The following is a 21179-nucleotide window of genomic DNA, read 5'->3' as shown; positions in this document are numbered from 1 at the left end:
CACCTCAGAGACTCTTCACACTTTGCTATACACCCACTGGTCCATAGAAAATTATAAATATATCCATCCATCCATTGTCCAAGCCACTTATCCTCATGAGGGTCGCAGGTTTGCTCGAGCCTGTCCCATTGGGCGAAAGGCGGACTACACCCTGAAATGGTTGCCAGTCAGTGAAAGGTCACATATTATAAATATATCCATCCATCCATTTCCATTTTCTTCACTGCTTATCCTCACAAGGGTCGCGGTGAGTGCTGGAGCCTATCCCAGCTGTCAACGGGCAGGAGACGGGGTACACCGTGAACTGGTTGCCAGCCAATCGCAGGGAACATTGAGAACTGCGAGGCCAACTGAGCCACCGTGCCGCCTATTATTATAAATATAGCTGAGTATTATTGTAAAAAAACAGTATTGTATACGGGTTTCTGCAGATGATGTGGTTCTTTTGGCTTCATCAAGTCGTGATCTCCAGCTCTCACCGGAGCGATTCGCAGCTGAGTGTGAAGCGGCTGGGGATGAGAATCGGCACCTCCAACTCCGAGATTGTGGTCCTCATTCGGAAAAGGGTGGCGTGCCCTCTCCGGGTCGGGGATGAGATCCCGCCCCAAGTGGAGGAGTTCAAGTACCTTGGGGTCTTGTTCACGAGCGAGGGAAGAGCGGGAGACGGACAAACTGATCGGCGCAGCGTCTGCAGTGATGCGGACTTTGTATCGGTCCTTTGTGGTAAAGAGGGAGCTCAGTTGGAAGGCGAAGCTCTCAATTTACCAGTCGATCTACGTTCCTACCCTCACCTACAGGCATGAGCTGCGGAGTCGTGACCGAAAGAACGGGATCCCGGATATAAGCGGCCGAAATGAGTTTCCTCCGCAGGGTGTCCGGGCTCTCCCTTAGAGAACGGGTGAGAAGCTCGGTCATCAGGGAGGGGCTCGGTGTCGAGCCGTTGCTCCTCCGCATTGAGAGGAGCCAGATGAGGTGGCTGGGGCACCTGATCCGGAAAGAGACCCCCTGGAGAGACTCTGTCTCTCGGCTGGCTCGGGAATGCCTCGGGATCCCTCCGGAAGAGCTGGAAGAAGTGGCTGGGGAAAGGGAAGTCTGCGTATCGCTGCTGAAGCTACTTAGATACTAGATCATGGATGGATGGATGGATATGGGTATTCACATCCCTCATCCATTCCGTATTCTTTATGATTTACAAAAATGTGACCCATGTGGTCTCAATGTAGTCCTTGCGTGGTTTCTCTGGAAATCGACCTATTGTTAGAGATGCTCTGGAATGTATCCCGGCGCATGCTCGATAAACAGAGGGGTGGGGGCACTGTGCGTTTATTAATCTTGCAATTTTTGTTGGGATGCGCGCTGTGCAGTGAAGACGGAGCAGCTGGTGAGCATCAAAAAGGAACTGTCGCAGATCAAGACCAAGATCGACTCCCTGCTGGGGAGGCTGGACAAATTTGAGAGGCAGCATGGTAGGACATGCAAAATAAAAGACACCCCCCCCCCCCGCCGCCCGCACACACACAAACAATCCTGATACACGTCGGCTATGCTAATTCTACAGTTTTTTGTTTTTTTTTTTTGAGTTTCTGGTGCTCTCTCCTCCGCCAGAGATGCAGAGGAAAAACGAGGAGGCGTGTGAGTGTCACCACGGCGACCAGGCCAATCACTCCGGCGGAGAGGACCTGGGGGCGGCGGCCGAGGCCGAGGCGGGGGAGATGACGGATGGCGCCGACGATTATTTTGAGGACGAGGGCGCCGCTGACATGGTGAGGTGTCAGCGGAATGACATCCAATGTACACAACCTGTTGTAATAATAATAGTAATAATAATAATAACGCTCGCTTTCCATTGACAATCTAATTTTAGTTTTCCGTCGTAAAGTCTGGAAAGTCACCATAAAAAGGCGATTACCGTAATTTCCGGCTTACGACCCGCGACTTTTTTCGCATGCTTTCAATCCTGCGATTTCTGCGGCGATGCGGCTGATTTGTGCATTTTTTTCTAACGGCCGCAAAGGGGGTACTCGAGAGGAAAAGGTAAGAGTGAGACCGGTGGAATATATGTGCCGAGGAAGTGACTTATACCGGTCCGGCCCTGTTAGCGCTGCGCTAGCGTGTTACTGCCGCGCCTTAGTGATTTTTACCAGTATGTTGTTTTTTTAACCGACCCTGTCAGCGCGGCAGCGCTAACTTTAGCATTAGTGCGGCAGCGCTAGCATTAGCGTTAGCGCGGCGGCTTTTACACGGGTGCGGCCCAAGTATGTACCAAATGGTATTTCCTTTCCAAATGTACTGGGTGAGGCTTATTACCTGGTGCGCTCTGTACGGGACAATGTCTGAAGTCGCATTTCATCATTGTTGTCAAGTATACAAAAATAAACACAAATATGTTTTTGTTATTGCAGATAGAGAATCACATATCAGATATCGACAACTGAAGAAGGTCAGTACGGAAAGGACGCCAAATACTGAACCGCACACAAATGCTGCACGTTAGCTTGTAATTGTTGCCAAAACATAATCAATATATTGCATATATATTACATTTAATTATACTCTTACATGGGTGGCAGAGGAAATCTTTCTCATTTTTAAAAATATTTTGTGTATCTATTTTATTTAAATGAAATTGTTTATTTTTTTGCCCAACCTTTTCTATTACTTGTGTATTTATTTTTTTCACATTATATTTATTTATTATTATTAAAAAAAAATCTTTTGGGGGGGAGACATACTTTTGTAGCTTTAAATCTAGTACTGTGGAACGGTGGATCAGCTGGTAAAGCATTGGCCTCACAGTTCTGAGGACCTGGGTTCGATCCCTTTGTCAAATGTTTTTGGATTTTTCTTTCACATTTGTCATTTTTAGCAATATTTTTGGTTGTGCTTTTGTAATATTTTTTCTTAATTATATTTTTCTCTTGATATATTTCAATATTTTATTATATATATATATTATTGTATTTTCCCTAATACCTTTAAAGCTTAAATCTATTTTATTTTATTGTATTGGATATTGTATGGCTGCACGGTGGCTCAGCTAAGTAAAGCGTCGGCCTCACAGTTCTGAGGACCCGAGTTCGATCCCGGCCCCGCCTGTGTGGAGTTTGCATATTCTCCCCGTGCCTGCGTGGGTTTTCTCCGGGCACTCGGGTTTCCTCCCGCACGCCCAAAACACGCAACATTGATTGGACACTCTAAATTGCCCCTAGGTGTGATTGTGAGTGCGGCTGTTTGTCTCGATGTGCCCTGCGATTGGCTGGCAACCAGTTCAGGGTGTACCCCGCCTCCTGCCTGTTGACAGCTGGGATGGGCGCCGGCACTCCCCATGACCCTCGTGAGGATAAGCAGCAAAGGAAATGGATGGATATACTATTACATTAAAAAGAAAAGATGCCGAGCTAATAAACAACCCAAATAAAGGACTCAACTCATTTATATTGTCTTTTAATCAGGTGCTTATTAAAGGGAAGGTCATTTTGTTGTTTTTCAATAAAAGGCTTTTATTTGGGGTGTTTTCTGCAAACTGACATGACAAAAGACAATTGTTTTCCAGTCACACGAGGGGAAGCCTGCGGCGCGGCACAGATTGCCGAAGCGTTGCAACCAGCGCAGCCTCCGTGATCCAGAAGGACTGTTTCAAATGAAAGATGAGCGACGGAAGGAGCCACTCGTTTGTTGCGTGTTTGCCTTGTCAGAGTTTAAAAAACAAAAAAGAAAAGAAAACATTGACACTCCTGATGTGTTTGTCATCCAAACTCCTGGTTTTGAACGGCGAGGTCAAGCGGAAAGAGCGATCGACAGCCGCTGACGCGTGTGTGTGTGTGTGTGTGCGTGCGTGCGTGCGTGCTTCAGCCACCGTGGTCCGTATTGTCTTTAACTGTCGTACGGCAAATGTACGTTGAAAATTTGGAACGTAAGATGAACACTTTTGTGTGCTTTTGCTTTACTTGTGCAGTCACGTCATCGTTCTCTCTCTCTTTGTAACGCACTAGCCATCATACGCCGTCCCCTCGTTGCATTCTGTCAAAAGAAAAGATGAATATTTTTTACAATCAGCATGTAGTTTAAAAAAAAAAACATGTGAGCGTCATGGATCATTTGTATTCACTGCTTTGGTTGTACAGCTATGGATAAGAGAGGAGTTTTTTGAATAAACATATTCCTCCCAAACTTGTCACTTTCATTAACAAGGTGTGATTACTACATGTATTTGTTTTTTTTCAAGAGAGGAGGCCTTTATTTGTGGTGTGACCCCTGACCGAAACGGGGAATAAATACAGATAAGGCATTTTAAGGGCTTTACCGAGACATTATGTGATGTTTATAAAAAGTAGTTGCTTTTTTATTTTTACTTTTTGGGGTCTGAAAAAGTGACTTGTTTGCCACCTATGTTATTGATGTTTGTCCATTTCACGTGGTTTCTAAAACGGATTGTGCGCATGCGTCAACTTCAGAGGGAGGAGCAGGAGACCGGTTCCGGAAGTTACCGTATGACGTCACGTAAACAGGAGAAAAGCGGTCAGTTCAACTCTGAAGAAGCTAACCAAAGTCAGCTCTAATAAATGAAAAGCCAATTTAAAAAAAATATATGTTTACTCCCCCTCCCCGCGCAAAAAAGTACATATTTCACGGTATGTTGTGCGACTCGTTGACTATTCGTCTGATCCGTCAACTTTGTTTTAAACTCTTAAGTCACCATGACTACTTGCTCGATATTAAAGCTAACAACCTCGTTAGTTGGTGATTTGACGTTGCGTTTGTGGCTTGAAGAAATTTTGAATCGTAGTCCCCGCTTGTTATGGAAGAAAAGGAAATAAGTCTCATCGACAAGAATATTTCAAGGTAAGCCCCATTTTTGTTTGTCCTACGCAAGAATTTAGAGCCCGCACTGTTTGGTTTATTAAACCATAATCGGGGATTATGCAGAAAGGTTTAGTTTGGCATTTGAATATATACTTTTCATCTATAAAGCAATAAGTGCTAATAGACTCGGTAAAAGACGTGTAATATTTTTGTATTTGTCTAATATTTTAGTTTCACATTACTTTCAAATGCTGTTTTATTATGTATCATTTTTTCTTTTGGTTACCACCTTGTAATATTACTAAATTGTTATTCATAAAAAAATAATATGTGTATTGGGGGGGGATTGTCTTCAAATATTTGCCTTTTTCCAAAATGTTGTCTTCTCAAAATAATATTTTGTTGTAGTATTTTCCATTTTTTATTCCTCTAATATTTTTATTCAAATTTTGGTTTTTAGTCAGTGTCTAAAAGTATTTTTAACTTCATACTTTGTTTGTATTTAATTTTCAATTTTGTGTATTTTTCATTGTTTTTTTCCAGATAGTATTTCTCTTCTGTTTTTGCCGTAATGTTAGTTATTTTGTAGTTTTTTCTCAATATTTTTATTATATATATATATATTGTAATTTGCAGCATTTTTATGTTTGTCAATTATTTTTCTCTAATTTAGTAGTATTTTTATTATTTGTGGTAATATTTTTTTCATTTGTCTTTATATTTTTCCAGTTTTTTCTTTGATAATAATGTATTTTATTGCCACATATTTTGTTTCATGTATTTTCCTTTTTTTTTTTTGCTTCGAAGACGCTCGACTCGACTATTTTTGTTCAAAGAATAATGACTACAGCCTGTGTTGTCACCCAGCTTGCTGGAGGTTCCCCTGCGTCCCACCATCACATCACTCAACCTGCACTGCAATCGCATCCCGAGGATCGAGGGCCTGCAGTTGGCCTGGCTCCTGAGACACCTGGACCTCTCCTCCAACTGCATCACCAAGATTGAGGGTCTGGCGACCCTCACAGGCCTCAGGACTCTGAATTTATCCTGCAATGCCATAACCAAGGTTGAGGGTGAGCCTCCCCCCATTGTACACTACAACAATGCTTTTCCACCAGGGTTGTATAATGTTATATTTAAATAAAAGGTATCCACTGTTCAAGAACGTTTTTTTTTAACAATATTCGGTGAAAATAATCCACATTTTTCATCAAAATTGCTAAACCTAATGGCATCAAGTATGGGTGCCCGGTATCACCAAGTAATGAAATGTACAGTAAGTTCTTGTATTCATACTCCGTATCTTTTCATCTCTAATGACCCACATTAAAATAAAGTAACATAGTAGGCCCAAATATTCTCAACTCAGCAAAATCAAGGTAGAGGTTTCAATCCTCAAATGTAAACTACTGTAAGCCACAATAACATTACATAGTTCAAACGTTAACGGTGCACTAAAATGTAGAAAAAGAAAAAAGTAATGATTCTATTTGAGATGAACTTTATTTTACTGTACTTGCAAGTTAAAACATATTGTACAGTGATTCCTCTGTTCTCAACCACAATCCGTTCCAGAAAACGGTTCGAGAAGTGATTTGTTCAAAAACTGAATCGATGTTTCCCATTACAATGAATGGAAAAAAAAAATGCGTTCCAAGCGCAAAAAAATTGGGCTGTTTGAAGCATTTTTTTAGCTTTTCCTGATAATAAACTGCATAGTAGAAATACATGTATGGTAGAAATACTTTGTCATTTCCGTTTTTTTTTTTTTCTCCTTTTTTTTTAGGGGGGCGTTCGAATTGACAATAACAAAACGGGTCGTGCGTACCACGAGTGATGCTTGTACCACACTTTGAGAATGACTTGTTGTTGTTTTAATATTGTATTTTTTTTGTTCACCCACAGGACTGAACGGCCTCGTGAATTTAACGAGGTTAGACTTGTCCTTCAATCAGATCAACGACCTCAGCGGTGAGTTCAGTGAGGGCCGTGCGCGACCCCAATTGTGGCGAGAGTGTTGATTGTGACGTTCCCCCCCCCCCTCTCCCAAGGGCTGCTGCATCTCCGAGCCCCCGCTCGCAAACTCAAGCACCTCAGTCTCCATAGCAACCGCCTGGACAGCGTGGAGCACCTCCTGCAGTGCCTGCTGGGATTGCAGGGGTTGAGAGAGGTTCTTTTGAGCCACGGTGGCAAGGGCAACCCGCTGTGTGCGACGCCAGGTGAGACCATGACTGACATTATGATCAAGCGTCGGTTCTGGCACGCTGCATCTCGGGAAAATAAATCCTCAGTAACAACACTCGCAAAAACACTTCGGCGTCAAAGAGCGCGAAGAAACCTTCCACGCCCACGTAAGAATTTCCTGTAAGTCAAAACTAGAAAGGTGTGCGTTTTGTTGAAGGTTACCGCGATGTTGTGATGCAGTCGCTGTCACAAGTGTCAATTCTGGATGGCCTGGATCGTCTGGGACAGCCGTCATGTTCCCTGACTGACAGTCCCTGTGACATTCCCGGGCTGGAGAACTACGTCGACCTCCTCCTGCTCTCAGACACCAACCATAATGAGGTGGTGAGTTAAAATACCCTGACTATTTAAGCTTTCAATTATTGTACAGCAATTAAACATTCATAATTTCAACATAATGAAGCCACTCAAGTAGAAAAAACAGCACAGCAGGTCCTTGAATGTATGGATGATGTTTTACCTATAAACTGTGATAACATTTCACACTGTTAGTATTCCATTCATCCATTTTCTTAGCCGCTTATCTTCACGAGGGTCATGGGGAGTTCTGGAGCCTATCCCAGCTGTGAACTGGCAGGAGGGTACACCCCGAACTGGTTGCCAGCCAATCGCAGGGCACATAGAGACAAATAACCAATCGCACTCACAATCACATTTAGGGGCAATTTAGAATGTCCAATTAATGTTGCATGTTTTGGGGGTGTGGGAGGAAACCGGAGGGCCCGCAGGAAACCCACGCAGGCACGGGGAGAACATGCAAACTCCCCACAGGCGGGGCCGGGATCGAACCCGGGACCTCAGAACTGTGAGGCCGACGCTTTCGTGCCGCCACTATTAGTATAACAATATAAAATTTTTATTCTCGTTGCAATCATATTTAGCGCCTCTGAAAATAGTCGTCCACAGGCTTTTCCTGGGGGAAAAAAAGAACCCAACTCTAAGTACTTGTTTATTTGAAATGAGTGTATTTTTGCATGATTTAAATGTTTCTTCTGATATTTATTAGTTCCTGAATTTTTTTTTCAAATATTTTCAATTTTGCCAAATATTTTTTGTATTTTGTGGTGTAATGTTATTTTTTTGAAATTTCACATTTTTTTGCGAGTATTTGGGTAATATGGGTAATTTCCGTATTTTTCACTAATATTTGTAATTTTTCTTACTTGAAAATCTTTTTGAAAACAAATTTTCAGTATTTCTAAAATTTGTGCAATTTTGTCCAATATTTCATTGATTGATTGATTGGTTGATTGCTTGTGCAAGTGTACCTCGTGTTTTGACTCATCTTTTTGGGTGTAATGTTACTAAATGACGGCACGGCCCCTCAGCTGGTAAAGCGTTGGCCTCATAGTTCTGAGGACCCGGGTTCGATCCCAGCCCTCCCTATGTGGAGTGTGCATGTTCTCCCCGTGCTTGCATAGGTTTTCTCCAGGCACTCCGGTTTCCTCCAACATCCCAAAAACAAGCAACATTAATTGGACACTCTAAATTGCCTCAAGGTGTGATTGTGGGTCTCTATGTGCCCTGTGATTGGCTGGCAACCAGTTCAGGGTGTACCCCGCCTCCTGCCCCTTGACAGCTGGGATAGGCTCCACCACTCCCCGTGACCCTCGTGAGGATAAGCAGCAAAGAAAATGGATGGATGGAATACTAAACGGATGAGATGGCTCGCTTTTCCCAGGACGCTCATCTGACCGCACCGAGCGTCGCGGAGGCTGTGGCGCCCTTTGGAGAGAGCGTCGCCCCTGAAGCCTTGACAGCGCCTGACAGGCAGCGCGTACAGCAGCAGCAGCAGCAGCAGGTCCGCTTTGCCGATGTGGACCGAACGCTGTCTGTTAACGAAGAGCGGGTTAAGAAACTGGAGCAGCAGGTGTCCCGCCTTGTGCAGCAGGTGCTTTGTTTTTAACACTACACACTCATTATGTCGGAATTTTTTTGTTTTTATTCTCACCATTTTATTTATTGAATTCATATGTGTACAGTAGCTGTCGTCAAATCATATGATAAATTAAAACACAACTTGGAAGTATTTTGATGAGGGTTAATAACCGTCAATTCAGTTTTCTGAAACATTTTGCCTTCTGTTATTTAGGCTTCTGCGAGGCACAAGTCCAGTCAACCTCGTGACTCGGCGGGAAAATCACGCAAGGCAGCGGAGGACGCGGACCGCACGTCGGAGAGCGAGTGCGATAGCGGCCAGGAAAACGGAGCTCGCTCCGCCATCCCCAAATATCGGAAGCTCGCACCGACGAGGACGAGCAAGAAATCAGACAGGTGATTTGTCCGGCCCAATTAATGATGCATTTTGCGGCGGAGTGGGCTTTTCATCAGGGAGAGGTGTTAGAAAGGGAGGGAACATCCCTGCGGTGATTCATGATCAGGCCTCTTTGACACATGAGCTTCAGTCATCTTCAGAAAAAATTCATTCGGAGTTAGCAAGTCAGCCCTTTTCAACTTTACTGGACTTGTGCTGGTTCCATACCAAAGAGAATCCTTAACTGAAGATTTCAAAGTCTGCCGTCAAATCATCTTCCCCAGAAAACAAAAGTGGTGCTCATGCATGATGTGTAATATTTTTTCTCCAGTATTTTGTGTCTTTTTTTCCGCAAAATATTTGTAGTTACTGTACTCATATTGTGGTATTTTATATATTGTGTGTGTTTTGTATGGTTCATCCCAAAAAAATTGGGGGGGTGAAATTTTTTATAATTATAGTATTTTTCAGTTTGACCCTGTTTGCCCAAATATTTTTCCAGTAATGTCATTTTCCTGTTGTTTTTTTATTTCGTACATGTCATTGTTGTGTGGTATTTTTTTCCCCCTGAGTACTTGGTTGTTTTTTATTAAACATTTTTGAGTTTTGTCCAAATTAACTGTTTTTTATATTTCTCAATTTTTGTCTTTTTTTTTAATCCTCCCTATTCTTTATGTATTTTTCATCTTGAATTTTGTGTTTTTGTGTGATATTTTTTGTATATATATATTTTTTAACAATGCAGTTTGTAGGCGGCACGGTGGAGCAGCGTTGTCCTCACTGTTCTGAGGACCCGGGTTCAACCCTGGCCCTCCATATGTGGAGTTTGCATGTTCTCCCCGTGCCAGTGTGGGTTTTCTCTGGGCACTCCGGTTTCCTCCCACATCCCAAAAACATGAAATATTAAATGGACACTTTAAATTGTCCCTTAGGTGTGATTGTGAGTGCGACTGTTTGTCTCCATGTGCCCTGCGATTGGCTGGCATCCAGTTCAGGGTGTACCCCGCCTCCTGCCCGTTGACAGCTGGGATAGGCTCCGGCACTCCCGACACCCTCGTGAGGATAAGCGGCTCAGAAAATTTATGTATGGATGTATTTTGCACCTAAATCTATCTGTTTCTGTTTATTTTGTGCGCAGTGATCAGGATAATGCTAAACAAAGGGTTACAAAGCCTGCTGTCAGGTGGTCTTCTACCACCGTCGATGCACCGAGCCCGACGAGGAGGGTCCCTCCGAGAGCCGGCAAGGAGGTTATCCATGTGAAACGCAAGTCCAGCGAGGAGGAAACCTATAAGGTACTTTGCGGATGTGTTTACGATTTATCCAGCTGAGAGTTTGACCGGCTCTCGTCTCTATTTGCTGCTGCCAGGCTCTTGTGGAGGAGCGGGACCAGGAGAGGGAGAGGCGCTGGAAGGCCGAGCAGGCTGTCACCAAGCTGACGGCCGAGCTCAAGTGCCTGAAGACGAAGCTCAGCGAGGAGAAAGACCTGCAGAGCATGGCCATGCACACCACCGACAGGTACGAGACGCGACGACGGGTACCCCAGCGTAGTCCAATATCTGAATAGTTATGATCCATTTCATTCATTTAACAGTGTAGCTATCATTGTCGTTGTACAATTGAACCTGCACAGCATCATATTTAGGTTCGTTCCGAATATTATGCACTCTTGAGTAAGATTTGGGTCAACTGACCTTGTCTGAAGTGAGTGAATTTGTCTCGGGCTCCAACTGTGTCCACTGTAAAAGCTGGAAAAAAAACTATTCTGGCAATGTTTTAAGAATCATTTTCAGGAATTGCCATACACGTGCAGAGAAAAGACGTAACCGCTGCAAAATTAAAGTGATAAGGCTACGCTGCCATAGAGGAGTGATTCCCAACCACAGTGCCGCAGTACTTTTGTGTGCCGTGAGAAATTATCATGAATACATGCATAAATAAATACTGTTATTAGGCGGCACAAAGTGCATTGACAGGATGTGGAAATCAGGCCTGAGCTGACTCAGATCTAAAAGAGTGGAAAATACTCAAATTCAGCATGATTATCAATATACAGTACAACCTCGGTTCTCAACCACAATCTGTTCCAGAAGGCGGTTCGAGAACCAATTTGTTCAAACACCGAATCGATATTTCCCACGTCTGCAGATACACAATAACAATGCGCGTCGTGAGTCAGCCGGTCGAGCCGCGCGCGTTATGTTATTTCTGGGTCTTGTCGCAGGTGTTCGAGTACCGATTTACGTTCGAAAACAGAAGCAAAAAAAAATCTCGAAATTTTCATTCGAAAACCGATTTATTCGAGAATGGAGACGTTCGAGAACCGAGCATTCACTGTAAGTTAACCAATGGGAAATTGCTCTTGCCACACTCCACACCACAGGATCATCGCTCAGGATACATTTTCAGACAATGGAGCCTTATCTGACTTTAATTGAACTGGGCTGGAAATTCCGATTATTACTGTGTTGACAACTTTAGCTCATATCGTAACGCGATGGTTTGACCTTGCAAGTTTTTATTTTTCATTTCATTATATTTTATTCCCGTATCTTCCAGAAGATTTTGGTTGAGCTCTCAAACTTCAGCACTTTTTTAGACTCCACTTCTAAAATGGTCCCTCCGCCTCCATACTGTGATGCCATTTGGCTGGGCCTCGTCCAGCTGCAGTGTGAGAAAGCCAGAAAATCAGTGTGTGCTCCGCAAAGATAAATCACCGCCGTCCTAATTAGACGTGTGGTAGGAAGCACATGCCAGCAGTCTCAGCTGCATCGGTCTTTGCACTTGCCGTCTTAACGACGGCACCTCTTCATCATCTTCGTCACGTCTTCCTCCAGGCTTAAAGACTTGCTGCTGAAGGAGCGGTCGGGACGCGGCGAGCTGGAGACGCGCGTGGAGCAGCTGGACGGGAGGTGCCGCTCGCTGACCCAGCAGCTGGAACAAGCGCGCGGCGGCGAGGAGCGTCACAAGCAGGCGCTGCTGCGCCTGGAGGAGGACGCCGCCCGCGGACAGGCTCTGCGGGCTTGCCGCCAGGCCCAAGAGGTACACGAGAACACGCTGAACAATTAGCCCCCCCTGGCCATCTGTCCAGTCGTAGGCACTCGACAAGCATTTCTGCAGCTGTTGTAAAAGTCCTGCCTCTCAAGACGCAAAAACAAGCTCCTTCTCAGAAACGGTGCTGCAGAGAGGGCACAACCGGGCACAAGCACCGACGTTTACACCCTGAACTGGTCGCCAGCTAGTCGCAGGGCACATCGAGACAAACGAGCCGCACTCACAATCACACTTACGGGCAATTTAGAGTGTCCAATTAATGTTGCATATTTTTGGGATGTGGGAGGAAACCGGAGTGCCTGAAGAAAACCCCCGCAGGCACGGGGAGAACATGCAAACTCCACACAGGAGGGTCCGGGATTGAACCCTGGATCTCAGTACTGCGAGGCCAATGCTTTCCAGCTGCTCCACCGTGCAGCCCGGCACAACAAACACCAAATGAAAAAGCAAGGAAAAGACAAGAGCTCTTCAAGATGGCTGCCTACTTAACAGCGCATCATGGAGGAAAATAAATAACATTCCCAAATGTGTTAGTTATGTGGAGTCATGTTGACATACTGCCCTCTAAGTTGTTAAAAAAAAAAAAAGAAATCAAAATGCATTCATAAATCTATTTCAATATTTGTCGCATGGTAGCAAAAAATAGGGTTTGGTGTGTGCACTTTCAGATGAAGCGGCAGCAAGACCTGGAGAACAAAGTGACGGCTCTTAAACGCGAGTTGGAGGTCCAGAGAGCAAAAGTGCAACAGTTGCACGAACTGCTGGCATGCCGGGAACAAGAGCACAGGTGCGCCTCCTCCTGTGTTTTTAAATGTCTGTCTTCATTATAATCCTTTGACGTCATCATTTCTAATTTCTACATACATTGTGTCCACAGAAAGCAGCTGGATTCGCGGCTGCAGCCAGGCGGGACGGAGTTCCTGGCGGCGGTGGCGAGAGAAGTGGCGTCCGAGAGGCAAGGTCACGCTCAGAGGGAGTCTGAGTTGAAGGACAAAGTGGAGGAGGGCAAGAAAGCGTACGTGGCTCTGGAGGACGAATTCCGCATGGCGCTCACCATCGAGGCTGCGCGCTTCTCTGAGGTCTGCTAATCGATGCAACATGGACGTGTCATACAATCAGCTGCCACCAACGTTCCATCTATGCCACACACTCGACTTCCTTGTTTACCTGACACCGCCCACTCATAATTACAAACACCGCACACCACCTTTAGCTAGCGACACAGCCTGGCCAACATAGAGCAAGGAGAGAGTTAGATATGCTGCTTGTGTTTACTTTCGATAATAATGGTAAAAGTAAAAAAATAAAAGAAGTGCTGCTGCTTTAATGAATGTCAGGTATGTGAATAATAGAAGAAAAAGTGGTGAAAGTAGATGAGATTTTCTCTTTTTTTTTGAGTAAAAAAGGTCTGGTCTGAAACCAAAGTAGAAAGTGCAGGATGAGATGGTGTATAATGTTAAAATTCCACCTAGGTGCAGCCTGATAGAGGATGAAAGCACAGACACATACAGTGCACAAAAAGCTAATTCTGTATTTTAAAAATAGGAGACCTCATAAAATTAACCTTAAAACTGTTTGCTAGCATCATTCAGCTTTCAACATGCATTGCTAAAGATATTCTGCAGGCAATGATTCAGTTTTACACCAAGAAAAACAGACGAGGATATCATTGTGGGTTAAAAATAAATACATAAAGTTGGAGGGGACATTTCATATTTACACTTCATAGTTGGCTTGGTTTGGTTAGCAATGTTGTTTGTTGACATTTTCGTTGCAAGTTTGCAAAAATACAGATAAAACAGTTCTAAAAATGTTCTGATGATAATGTAAATGCTGTAAACTGAATATTTTAATGAGGCATGCAACTTCAACGGATAGCACCGATCTGACCACAGTGCATAGCCCTGACGTTGCTTAAAGTGGTCAAAGGGGGGCGTTCACAGGCTTAGCGTGTTTGCTCAGACCCGTCAAAAATTTGAGGGAATGTTGGCTGCCACCCTAATCAGAAGTGAACGGTACAGTTCTACTAAAAATAATCCAGTCCCCCAAAAAAGTCCACGAGAAACTGTCACAAATGCATCAAAAAATTCCAAGGGACACAAAGGCATGAGCTAAGTATTTGTCGTGATCGATGTGATTGCTGTTCTTGCCAATTAGTCATAATTCTTCAACTTTGCACAAAGGAAGAAAAAAAAAAAATCCAGTGAGACATTGATTGAAAAGAGCGGTAACTTACTGTGTGGGCGAGTCTCCCGAAAACTTCTCTCCGCCTCTTGTAGGTAAAGAAGTCGTACGATCAAATGGCGGCAGAGTTGCCAGCGCTCCGAGCGGCGCTGGCTCAGTCGCGGCAGACGGAGAAGAAATCGGCCTCCCTGGTGCAGGAGCTCACAGCGCTGGTTGAGGAGCAGAAGAGCCGCATCTCGGAGCTCGTAAGAGCCAAGAGAGAAGCTTTGACCGAGTTCAAGGTAGCAGAGGGCTGGAAGCAAATGAGATTGAATGAGTGTTCGGAATGGATAGAATGCTGAACTTGCCCACTCCTCCTCCGTCTCCCTCACAGAGGCGCGCTCATGCTCTGGAGGCCGAGCTGGATCGGGACCGCCGCGTCCGCCTTCAGCTCGAGGCGCTCAGGAAGGACAAAGCGCGACTTTCGTCGCAGCTCGGCGCGCAGGAGTCTGTCATCGACGGCCTCAGGGCAGAGAGGAAACTTTGGGGGCAGGAGCTCGCTCAGCAAGGTGATTGAAAAACTAGCAGCAGCGTTTGAAGAAAGATGATCCAATTTCACTTCGTTTGTCCCAAAATTCTTTAAGTCGTTCATTCCATGCAAAGTAGAGTTTCCTCCATTGCCAGCTGTTGTCGAGTATTTTGACTGAAGAAAGATGCCTTGAGCGCCGCTGACTCACCGACTGCATGATTCGAGTGCGGTTTCTTTACATACCGTTTGCCGTTCACTCCGTGAACTGCGTTCCTTTTTCTTACAATTGCGATTCACCCTTTTTCCACCCTACTGCGACACCTCCTCGAATTACACCAGACATCCACATGCTTACACTATTAAATAGTGCCGTGCCTAAACTGGTCCAGGTTTGAAAGTGCCGATATTTCTGTCCTTCCCGTTCTTTATCTTCAACTCAAAACCTGTACAGAATCCAAAACTGTCTTCGTACATCTGTTTAATGACATTATGCATTGCAGTGGTTTACAAAACTAAAATTCACAGACTACTCAATAAACAACTACTCAATGAAACTGTACTTGATAAAATATTGTGTGCATATATATATATATATATATATATATATATATATATGCACACCATAATTCCCGGCCTACAGAGCGCACCTGGTTATAAGTGTTGGTACACAGAAAGAGTTTAACGCTAGCTCCGCGCTAAACGCTAGCACTGCATAAGCGTTAGCGTTCTCAGAATAAGAAATTTGCAATTCAAGCAAAAATCTCAGATTTTAGAGATGGCGACATGAGTGGATGGATTTGACCAAAATTAACAGGTTTCTTTGAAGACTTTCTTCATTTTAAAGAAGAACTTTTCATGACACCATTGTCAAAACGAACGAAAACCCGAATTGATTGGATCAACATGTTGGAACAATTGTCCAATGCAGTTGGATGGAGGAAAAAAAAACAAAGAGGGTGATGCATTTTCAATAATTTTGTTGGGTGGTAGATGAAACCAGTGGGGGAGTGAAGCGAGATAGAAGACTCCTCATAACACGAAAAAGTATGCATTCCATAAAGCAGTGATGAGACCTGTCATGTTGTAGAAATTGGAATCAACAACAAGCAAGTAAAAGAAAGGAAGCTTGATGTAATGGAATTGCATAAGAGATGCATGTCTGCATTGATGACAAAAGACAGAATAAGATATGAATGCATCAGGGTCAGTGAAGGTAACCAAAGTTTCAAAGAAAGTACAAGAAGCAAGACTGAAATAGTTTGGACGTGTGATGAAAAGAACTGAAGGGCAGTCGGTAGGAGGAGACGTGAACCAGATAGACCTGGAAGAAAGGAGCAACCCTTCACAGGAATACTTCAGGAAGGCTTCCACAAAACGGTGACCCTCAATAGGAAAAAGCTGCGCACAAATGTCGGAACATGTTAAGTAAATCAAACTTGTCAGTTCTTCAGTAAACTTAGGCGGTTCACAAATAAAACCTAGAATGATAATGTTGTTTATCCGCTTTGGTGGGAGTTATTCATTGGCAACGCGATGCATCATTTTCTTGTGTACGTCTTGACCGTAGGAGCGTCTCTGGCTCAAGACCGCGGACGCCTCGAGGCCAGGATTGAAGCGCTGGGCGCTGAGGTCGAGGCACAGAAAAAGCAGATCGAGAGGGACGGCGACGCCCTTAAGATCAAAGGCAAAATCATGGAGGATCAAACGGAAACCATTCGTAAACTGAAAGAGGTGGCGGGAGATGAGTGCGGGGAAGTGAAGTTAAACGTTCAGCGGGCTCGTAACCGTCTCTTCCTGATCCGTAGACCCTGCAGGAGCGCGACGAACAGGCCCGCAGCCTGCGCGACGACAAGGCCCAGGCCGAGAAGACATTGCGGCGGCAGCTCGAGGAAGAGACGTCTCGGCTGTCCGAGCTGAGGGAGCGTGTGGAACACCTCAGCGTGCGCAAGGAGGAGCTCAAGCAGCAGTTGGAGGACAAGGAGGCCGAGGTTGAAGAAGTCAAACGAATTCACGGGTAAAGGCACCGTGGCTTTTTTCCCCACACCGTGAAAGAAAATTCTATAGTACCGTAATTTCCGGCCTACAGAGCGCACCTGGTTATAAGCCTCACCCAGTACATTTGGAAAGGAAATACCATTTGGTGCATACATAAGCCGCACCTGTGTAAAAGCCGCAAGTGGCCACATTGAAACACGAGATATTTGCAAAGATAGACGGTACACATAAAGAATTTTTAATGGATATTTTCCAATGACATCACCACAGTCTTAGCATTCCCTTCGACCAATCAGATAAATTAACGATAGAAAACATGACACACAAGATGGCGTAATTGGAAACCTGTCCATACCTTAGCTTAGCTTAATATAGCAACAACACGGTAGCACGAACAGGACTAGTAAAAAACATAAAAAAAAACAAACAACAACAAAAAAAACAGCCGTGGCAGATAAAAAGTAGCAACACCGTAGCACAGCACCAACAGGGCCGGTTAAAAAAACAAGAAAACAAACCTAAATCTCTGAGATGCGTCAGCAACACGATAGCACAGCGCTAATGCTAGTGCAGCGCTAACAAGGCCGGTTAAAAAAAAAACATACCGGTAAAATCAGAGACACGGCAGTAACAGAATAGCAACACAATAGCACAGAGCAAAAGTCACTTCCTCGGCACATATATTCCACCGCTCTCACTCTTTACCTTTTCCACTCGAGTGCCACCTTGCGGCCATTAGAAAGGGTTGAAAGCGTGTGAAAAAAGTCGCGGTTTATTGGCTGGAATTTATGGTACTTTATTTTGTCTCGTGACCATGCTCATCAACTGAAATCAGTGCTATTTCAAACCGACTTTCCCTGTCAATTTTTGTTAATATATGGTAATGACATCAATCCGGTCCAGACCCCAACAACAACAAAAAATTGAAAAGTAGCACTGTACAGTATTATATTATATGAAAAGACAATAATAATAATAACCTAATAAAATGTAAAGTCAATAGTTTTTTTCCTTAACTGCTACATTTTTTTTCCATCCAAAATAAACAGCACTGGCAATTACCGTAGTTCCCAGCCTAGAGCGCGCACTTGGTCATGAGCGTCACTGAGTACATTTGTAAAGGAAATACCATTTGGTACATACATACGCCGCCGCTGTGTAAAAACCGCAAGTGCCCACATTGAAACACGTGATATTTACAAAGAAAGACGATACACAGATACACAGTTTAACCCTAATCGGCCCTGTTAGCGCTAGTGTTAGTGCTAGCGTTAGTACTAGCTTTAGCGCCACGCAAGCGCAAACAGTTAAAATAAAACTTACCACTAAATATCACTTAGACACACCAGTAACATAGCAGCAGCAGCACCCTAGCACAGCGCAAACGCCAGCGCAGCGCTAACAGTGCCGGTAAAAGTCACTTCCTATGCACATATATTCCACCGGTCTCATTCTTACCTTTTCCCGCTCAATCGGCCCCTTGCGACCCTTTGGGAAAAAAATGCACAAATTAGCCGCATCACCGCATAAATTGAAAGCCTGTGAAAAAATTTGCGGCTTGTTGGTACCTTAATCACTATTTGTTCCTCTAATTGTTAATAACGGTATGTTAATGTGTATATATATTAAAATATATCTATATAAATATAGATGTATTTTGAATGCTAAAATGTAAATTCATTCTTATCCATGATTTTTTTTGCAATGTGCAGTTTTCCAAAAATCTCAATCGGAAAGTTGAACCTTAAGAACGCAGAACTCGATGTCCCGCTCACGTTTCATTCAACAGGATGTTGTGCGATTCCGTTTTCGTTTCAGCGAGTCCAGTCAAAAGTGGCAGGAGAAGGCTCAGCTGCTCACTCAACTGGAGAGCCAAGTGAAGCGCATGAAGGACGCTTTTGACGGCAAGGAACGATCCCTCCTGGAGGAGAAAGAGCGAGCCACGCTGGCGCACAGGTGCGTTCGCGGCGGGGTGTCGGCGAAGGTGGGGCTCGCTCGCGCCATTAAAGCGCCGTCGTGTCCTTCAGAGCGGCGGCGGAGAAGCTGCGCTGCGTGGACGATGCTTTTCGCGCGCAGCTGGAGACTCTCCAGGCTACCCATCAGGCCGAGCTGCTTCAGCTGGCAAGTGACAAGCACAGTCGGGTAGAAGAGGCCAATCAGAAGGTAAAAAAAAAAAAAAAAATGAAAATGGAAAAAAAATTACTCGTGGAGGGAGAAGTACTGTTGTGTGGTGTGCGTATGCATATATGTGTGTGTGACTGGAGGCCATTTATTTTCAAGATGAGTTTGAAATTTTATTCAAGTTCTTTAGGAACGGTTTGATGGGATATTTATGGTTTTAACAGCCAATATAATTTTAATATATATATAATATAATTTCAGGTATTCGAAGTGGAGGAGGAGATGCGTCAGCTGCTGCTGGAGGTGGAAGCCAACAAGAGGATTACAGAAGAGAAAATGAAACGGCTTACCAGTGCACTGAAAGATTTGACCTGTTGAAATTTCATGCCGAAAAAACGGTAAAGTGGAGATGACAAAAACGGTATATTTTCTTTTTAATACGATCATTTTTATCCATTAAATTATTTTGAATAATTGTTTGGAGTGAGTCTTTATTCAAAATCTAATCTAATTATATTACCAGAATCACCTAAAACTCTTAAAAACAAATGACATAAACATTAGATATAAGGGAAAAAAATATGGGGTAAATGCTAAAATTGATCTCCGATAAAGCAAGATAGCCAGAAGTGCTCAGAATTGTGGGTCAGTTTCCACCCTGGGCTGGTCGCTGGCCAATCAGATAAAACCAGCACGCAGACCTATGGACAATTTAGCGCATAGGTGGGCAAAGTAACACCAGCGGCTTCTATAATCGAGCAGATAGATATTGTAATCAAAAATACATACGACATTATTCACTTCAATGTCCATATGAAAAAATAAATATGAGCGGCAAGCCCGTGATCCACGCGCAAAGTTGCGGAAGTCTCATTCGACATCCAAGTGGTCGCCATTTTGCCTGCAACTTCACACCAGGACATCCGCCATTGAAAACACGCTCTGCCACCTACTGTGGGACACGGAAGCTCTTTTCAAAGAAGAGAACATCTCACAACCGAGTGAAGTGATCTGGGAAATATTACCCTATCGTTTTGAGCCATATTTAGATGATATGCGGATCACTTCTAACTAACAACAGACTCCCAGACAGTATGTATGAGCCAGCCCGGCAGAAGGCACGCCTCGTCCGCGGCGGAGAAGGCGCCGCCAAAGCCGTGCTCTGCGCCGACGGGTACATGGACACATTTAGCACCCCTGACTTACGTACGCAGATCTTTTGTTACATTCTGAGCTATTTTTTTTTTTTTAGTAGCTGTATACACACCTCCCAGTCATTTGGAATCCGCGAACCTCTCGTCCTTTGCACCTGTGCAATCCATTTTTCGTGACGAAATGGGTCTTTTGGAAAAGTATGAAGAATGAATCCTGAACAATATCCAGCAATATAATGAGCCGGCATTTTGGCTGACACACAAAGAGCTACCTTCCAGCAGGTAAAACTAGTAGAAACATACGAGACCGCTTCAGTGGGCGTCTGCTACTTATGTCACTTCCTGCTTCTTCTCCAAAACAAATCCGTCGAGAGGATTTTCATGGCGGGAGTGACAATCAGCCATATATGTCAAAATCATGTGTGGTGAAAAAGCGGATGGGTCCCTCTCCCGGCTGCCTTTTTTTTTTCATTAATAATGTACTAAAAATCATACATTTCATGACAGTGGACCTTTAAAATTTTTTATTAAAATGTATGTTATTTTTATTTGTTTTTCTCCATTGTAAATACAAAAAAATAGTCAAATCATTTTCATACTGTACACTGACATTTTATGCATCACAATTTAAAATGAGCCTGATTATTTTAAATGATTTAAAATGTGACTTTTTTTCATCTATTGATCTATTTATTTATTTTTTACCTGGCCTGTCTCTCTTTAAAAAAAAAAAAAAAAAAGAGCACCAACCTTTCCTCACTGCTTCAATGAGCCTTAAGTGTAGTTTTTGTAATTGCCATATGACGACTGTGCAGAAATTTACTCCGAAGAGTACTGGAGTATTTCAAATTTTCGTCAAATG

The 21179-nt window shown here is 43.9% G+C and overlaps 2 protein-coding genes across 15 annotated transcripts in view; both read left to right on the top strand.

The window, feature by feature from the left end:
• Positions 1-4150, top strand: part of ralyl (RALY RNA binding protein like) — an 87973-nt gene extending 83823 nt beyond the window's left edge. For all 11 annotated transcript variants that reach the window (XM_061839181.1, XM_061839180.1, XM_061839177.1 and 8 more), the window contains 4 exons: positions 1365-1466; positions 1606-1763; positions 2403-2440; positions 3554-4150. In XM_061839181.1, coding sequence (XP_061695165.1) covers positions 1365-1466; positions 1606-1763; positions 2403-2435 — 293 coding nt within the window. In that variant the 3' untranslated portion in view covers positions 2436-2440; positions 3554-4150. The remainder of the gene's footprint in view (positions 1-1364; positions 1467-1605; positions 1764-2402; positions 2441-3553) is intronic.
• A 321-nt stretch (positions 4151-4471) lies between these two features.
• On the top strand, positions 4472-19595 carry lrrcc1 (leucine rich repeat and coiled-coil centrosomal protein 1). 4 transcript variants are annotated; one of them, XM_061839169.1, is made up of 20 exons: positions 4472-4842; positions 5671-5876; positions 6709-6774; positions 6855-7022; positions 7129-7154; positions 7228-7371; positions 8729-8938; positions 9140-9321; positions 10440-10596; positions 10671-10819; positions 12139-12343; positions 13024-13142; positions 13233-13434; positions 14635-14820; positions 14913-15087; positions 16615-16778; positions 16853-17061; positions 18861-18998; positions 19070-19205; positions 19425-19594. In XM_061839169.1, the coding sequence occupies exons 1-20, from the start codon at positions 4799-4801 to the stop codon at positions 19539-19541; spliced, it is 3003 nt and encodes a 1000-aa protein (XP_061695153.1). In that variant the 5' UTR covers positions 4472-4798; the 3' UTR covers positions 19542-19594. The 4 variants fall into 4 exon arrangements, with proteins under 4 accessions (XP_061695153.1, XP_061695152.1, XP_061695154.1 ...); XM_061839168.1 differs by lacking the exon at positions 7129-7154 and having other exon boundaries at positions 7187-7368; positions 19425-19595; XM_061839170.1 differs by lacking the exon at positions 7129-7154 and having other exon boundaries at positions 7205-7371.
• The last annotated feature ends 1584 nt before the right edge of the window (positions 19596-21179 follow it).

The sequence above is a fragment of the Syngnathoides biaculeatus genome, chromosome 13 (assembly GCF_019802595.1).
Source record: "Syngnathoides biaculeatus isolate LvHL_M chromosome 13, ASM1980259v1, whole genome shotgun sequence".
Taxonomy (NCBI): Eukaryota; Metazoa; Chordata; class Actinopteri; order Syngnathiformes; family Syngnathidae; genus Syngnathoides; species Syngnathoides biaculeatus.
Note: the sequence above shows the minus strand (reverse complement) of the source record. Positions and strands in the feature narration are given on the sequence as shown.

What these genes read in the sequence shown, in the direction of transcription:
- lrrcc1 (XM_061839167.1), top strand. Translation starts at nt 4,799, where the DNA reads ATGGAAGAAAAGGAAATAAGTCTCATCGACAAGAATATTTCAAG. An exon ending in TGTCCCGCCTTGTGCAGCAG is followed by an intron (nt 8,939 to 9,139) that starts GTGCTTTGTTTT and finishes TCTGTTATTTAG; the next exon opens with GCTTCTGCGAGGCACAAGTC. An exon ending in TGCCGGGAACAAGAGCACAG is followed by an intron (nt 13,143 to 13,232) that starts GTGCGCCTCCTC and finishes TTGTGTCCACAG; the next exon opens with AAAGCAGCTGGATTCGCGGC.